Genomic DNA, 5,126 nt, shown 5'->3' with positions numbered 1-5,126 from the left:
TTGGAAAATTCAAAATCTGAGGTGTGTTAGAACATGTTTCTAAAAAGCAATTTTAGACATAAAACACACATTTTTAACAAAACTTAAAAGCAAAAGTAAAATAAAAATGTAAAATGAACACTTAAATGAGTGAACATGTTTGTTGGTGAGTTTATAGGTAGTTAAATCAAAAATTCTACTCCTCAGTAAAAGCTTTTGGCTCTTTTTTGAGGAATTTTATTTCCCAGAGTTTATATTTGTGGTAATAACAATTTTGTTGCTAAATAAATAAAAAGTAAAACCAGAGAAATAACTGTTACAATTGCTGACAAAATAAACGTGTAAAAAACATTTTTTAAAAGAACAAAAAAAATGAGTAAGTTATTGTTTTGGTTAGTTTATTGGTTGTCAGTATAGATGCTGCTCTACAATCTTATTGAGCTGAAGGGAACTTTCCTGTTTACAACATACCATAACTCTACTTATTATAACGACTCCCAATATTTAATGTTTACAGTATAGAGTTCAGTGCAGGAGAGGAGCCTGCAAAGATAAAAAAGCTGCATTATTACATGCATTATTTGCTTATTTCTACCTGCTTTAAGCATTATCTAAACAAAAAAAGCAGCTTTCAAATCACGTTATGAAACCACTGTGTGACTTGTTTGTCTTCTGCTCATGAAGTCTTTACTCAGTACATGTCGACTGACGTGACAGAAGACAGCGCAACATTTTGGTCTATTTCTTCCCTCTTTTTTTCTGTATATATAAAATTTTTATAATGGCCTGTGTAAACCGAGCAGAAGTTAAGTTCACGACCGATTTTGGCAAACAGATGAAGAATGGATGTAAGAATGATAGAGAAAATTTTAAACTCACATCCAGCAGTTTTTGTAAAAACAGCTTACATGCTTTTAACTGGAAACTGAAACCATAAAAATGAAAGGTAGACGCACTGGCTCGGTGACAGAGATCTTACGTAACAGATGGAAACAATGAGATATAATATGACATGTGACTCACTTCTCCAAAACAAATGACATCCACATGATCGACATTCAGAAAAACATGTGGACAATGACACGACTGCTTTTGTTTTCATAATTACGTGAAAGGCAAATATCTGACAATAGCAGGCTGATGACAGCAGTGCTTAGATCATCCCAACCACAGTCAGGATGTCTACACTATAAACATTTCAGTAAAGCAACAGAGAGTAAGGTGGATTAAAGACACTGTCTGCAAACACAGCCAAACAGGGTCAACTAGCCCTGGATTTGTGTTAATCATTTAGTATTTTTGCTAAATGTGCTTACATTTGATCAAGTTGTATACAAAGACTTTCTCTTTGCTCATACCAGATTTGTTACTCATTAAACAAAAGACCTGATTAGCTGGTTTTCTCTATCTTAGTTGCCAGATAAGCTGAAGCAGGAAATAATGCTTGAGGTGCAGCTGAAAACTGTAAACCACATCTTAAACACGAAGAATGTTTCTGCTGCTTTCGACAGCCACCATTTCTTTTATTGCATCATGCGCTCTTACAGACTCTCTGGAGTCACAAAACACTAAACAGAGGAAGGAGTGCGTCGAAACGAGGAAACTGAATATTTTCAAGTGTGAAATTACTGCACAGCGAGTTTTCAGAAGAACACTCAGTACCGAAAGTACATTTATTTCTGAACATAGTTACATTTCTCAAGATTGTTAGGATTTGAAACCAGGCAAGCATGGCAGGTCACGACGTGCTGAGCAGTGTGAAAGCATAAAACCACAGGCTTTTGTGTGTGTGTGCAGCACAACACAGACTATTATCATCACAATAAGTTTTTATCTTCTCTAACGTGCGTTCTTCTCCCACATACTGGTCTGCTGGTTTTCTGTCAGCTGGCTCTGTTCACAAAGCCTCACACAGTTCTTCCTACTAAACACAGACACGTCTTCAGATGACTGTAAATAGAAAGCTACGAAAAGGGTGCAGCACCCCTCCTCCACCGCGCTCTGTCACCTGACTGATGACATCACCACTTTTTTCTTTTCTTCCTGTGTCACATTTGTACATTCCCAGAAACAATGATTTTTTAAGTTAAGTAAACTGGCTTGAGGGGAAATTCCTTAACTGCAAAGCAATCACACGCTGACATGTCATTACGCAATCTCGGGATTTACTGCTTCAAGACAAGTCAAAGAGAGCACAAGAGAGAAAGCTTAAACACTGAATTGTTTTAATGGTGTTAAAGTTATAAACTGTTTGGGACTGTTTAACATACGATGTCAATAACACTGCCAAAGGTAACAACTTGCATTACACTGAATTTCAAAGATTATGATATTAGCTTTTCGAAAACTGTGTTGAAAACTGTTAATTGGCAACACAAATGTTTTACTAATCATAAAAAACTAAATACCTTTATTTTAAATAATTCAAAAATAAAATACAGACATCCGTTTTAACCCTTTTGGGTGAGCATATGTCACCATGATGCATGTGTGGAATGTGAGAGTCATTTTTATATATAAAAATCTGCTTGTCAGTTACGCAGAAACAAGTCCTCCACCCCATCAACTCATGACATGAAACTGAATTCACTTCATCTCAGGAGTGTAAAGTTGCTCATCTCACACTTGAGTCGCAAGAGAGTATGTTCATCTTCACTAAGCTAACGGATTCTCTGCATCCGTCATCTGTTCCAGCTCTTGCTGTTGATCCTGACCGTGGTCAGGCTGCTGTCTCTGGCCTACACCAAGATCCCAGAGTGAGCCTTTTGGTTCAGTTTTACTACATCTCAGCATGGCCAGTAAGTGTTGCCTGAAGTTTCCACACAGGCCGAGATACAGCAGAGGCCTCAGGCTGGCGTGAAGGCAGCCTAACGCAGAGGTGCCCATAAGAAGTATTTTTAGTGAACCTTCAGAGCTTTTATGTAAATCATCAGGATGTTTCTGAAGTCTGTTCTGGACAGTGTCCAAAAAAAATATGAAGTTGTACGGCATCCAACACACACAGAATACGACCACCAGAGGCAGGATGACGGTGACATTTCTCTGCCTTCGGGCCCCATTAGAGCTGCACTGCCGCCATAGCATATGTGAGAAGATCATCAGCATGAATGCAGGTAGCACCAAGCCAAATATGTGGTGGAACAGGCGTGACCACAACTGCCAGTCAGTTCCAGATTGAGGGTAGATGTGAACACATGTTTTCTCTTCTGTGGAGTCCTTTTTAGTCCCTGGGGAAATCCAGTCAGGTACGGTGAGGATGACAGAGATAAGCCAGACTGACAGGCAGCTGATGTGAACAAAGAAGGGCTTCTCGTGGGAATACAACTGGATGCCATGGATGGCAGAGAGGTAGTTTTGAAGACTGATGCAAAACAGCAGAAAGATTCCACAGTAGTAGTTGAGCTAGAAGAAGACAGGGAGAACTTTTAGCGTAAGACACAAACCTCTAACTTCTATAAAAATTACACTTCATTTCTTCCCTTTCACATCTGTCCTACTCTAAACTGCTGTTCTAAGCTTGTTCTCTTCCTTAAAAATGTTAAATACTCAGTGGATGTCACTGTCATCCTGTTGAGTACAATGACTCTGTTCTGCACGTTCTGCCAAGAAACTAAATTCAGCAGAAAAATGATGGAGTACAGCAAAACAAAAAAAACTTTCTCACAGCTTCACTGAAAATGTCTTGCTTTTATTTTCAGTCTCTATCTGATCCATACAACATCTAGTCCTTACCTTGAAAACGACTCCAAAGATCTGGCTGAAAATGCCCAAGGACCAGTCACAAGGCTGACTTGTCTGTGCAGCCCAGAAGGGCAGCATTAACAGGAGGAGGATGTCCGCGATACTCAGGTGGAGAATAAAGGTGTCCGATATGCTCCACAGTCTCCTCTTTTGAACCAGAACTGTCAGGAGAATAATATTTCCCAGGATTCCAACAACAAACACTATGGAGTACAGAGCAGGGACCCACACTGCCTCACTGCCTCTTTTCACAAAAGACTCATCCCCTGGATAGTCATAGTCCTCCTCAGGAAATGTGTCATTCTCTTTAAATATTCCATCGAGATCCACATCTAGATCACCCATGTTCGTGAACTGTGAAGACAAAAATGTTGAAACACTGAGACCAGACAAAAATGCTGCAGTGCCTCAGAAGCTCTATGTCAGAATAGATTCCTCTCTTTCTTTCTCTCTGGGTAAAAGTCATGTTAGTTCCCTGAAATTTCCCGTTGGTAAACCCAGCTTATAGTAAATGCACAAACATACAACAACTCACATGTTGTGATGTAGCAATTGTGGGGCTGACAAACGGAAAGTACAGTTCTCCTTAGTCACTCACACACACACACACACACACACACACACACACACACACACACACACACACACACACACACATTTTAATCTATAAAACTGCCTCCCAGCTTTGCTTTTTACCGTTGTTAAAATAAAGCTTCTACAAAACCAGAAGAGTCAAGAGTTAAGGATAGGGAACGCTAAGTTTGCGCACACAGTTATTGCAAACAGAAAGTAGACAGAATTATCAGTAACTTTCATGGCTGCCAGTAAAATGTTCATATGTTAAAATACATATTGTAGGAGGGCTGATATATGCAAATAAATGTACGTACTTCACATAAAGAGCTTCGGCTGTAGAGTTTGAGCAGCTTTCTGCGCGCTGTAGGTCGATGTTACTAAAAACAGGACCCGCACATAGCCTACCGCTTCAACCTCGGGTCACTCAGTTTTATAGGGTGACTACCGGTCGGGTGTTTTTGGAGGGAGCACAGACGAACTCCCGCAGCTGTCCGACGCCTGTCAAGTACAACTGAAAAAGGCGCGATAGCGTTCTTTACAGCTACCAAACACAGTTAAATTATAGAACCATGAAACTGTAATTACAGAACAATACGCTGAAAGTAGATCCACAAACATAAGCGCTCCGGCGAGCAGACGTAACTTAGAAGGTGAAAAAAAAAGCTGAGCTCACCACAGTAGTTCGCTTATCGGAGACACGCCCCGCACACAAACTGCTACCTTTAAACGTGTCACGCACATAAAGGAATTATAAACATTTTAATTTTTACTCCACTGACTTGTTTTGATTCATCACACGTCACCTCGCTCGCAAATTGCCACTTCAGTCA

General features: G+C 39.9%; 1 protein-coding gene across 3 annotated transcripts; it reads right to left on the bottom strand.

Annotated features, from left to right (window-relative positions):
- Positions 1–2,187: 2,187 nt before the first annotated feature.
- On the bottom strand, positions 2,188–5,126 carry LOC145431823 (C-X-C chemokine receptor type 3-like). Of its 3 annotated transcripts, XM_080308032.1 has the most exons (4): positions 4,970–5,123; positions 4,611–4,807; positions 3,712–4,074; positions 2,188–3,381 (listed from the first exon to the last, which is right to left on the bottom strand). In XM_080308032.1, the coding sequence occupies exons 3-4, from the start codon at positions 4,063–4,065 to the stop codon at positions 2,635–2,637; spliced, it is 1,101 nt and encodes a 366-aa protein (XP_080164158.1). In that variant the 5' UTR covers positions 4,066–4,074; positions 4,611–4,807; positions 4,970–5,123; the 3' UTR covers positions 2,188–2,634. The 3 variants fall into 3 exon arrangements, with proteins under 3 accessions (XP_080164158.1, XP_080164159.1, XP_080164157.1); XM_080308033.1 differs by lacking the exon at positions 4,611–4,807 and having other exon boundaries at positions 4,970–5,126; XM_080308031.1 differs by having other exon boundaries at positions 4,611–5,115.

The sequence above is a fragment of the Astatotilapia calliptera genome, chromosome 11 (genome assembly GCF_964374335.1).
Source record: "Astatotilapia calliptera chromosome 11, fAstCal68.1, whole genome shotgun sequence".
NCBI classification, from domain to species: domain Eukaryota; kingdom Metazoa; phylum Chordata; class Actinopteri; order Cichliformes; family Cichlidae; genus Astatotilapia; species Astatotilapia calliptera.
The sequence above is the reverse complement of the archived record's forward strand: the minus strand, read 5'-3'. Positions and strand labels throughout refer to the sequence as shown.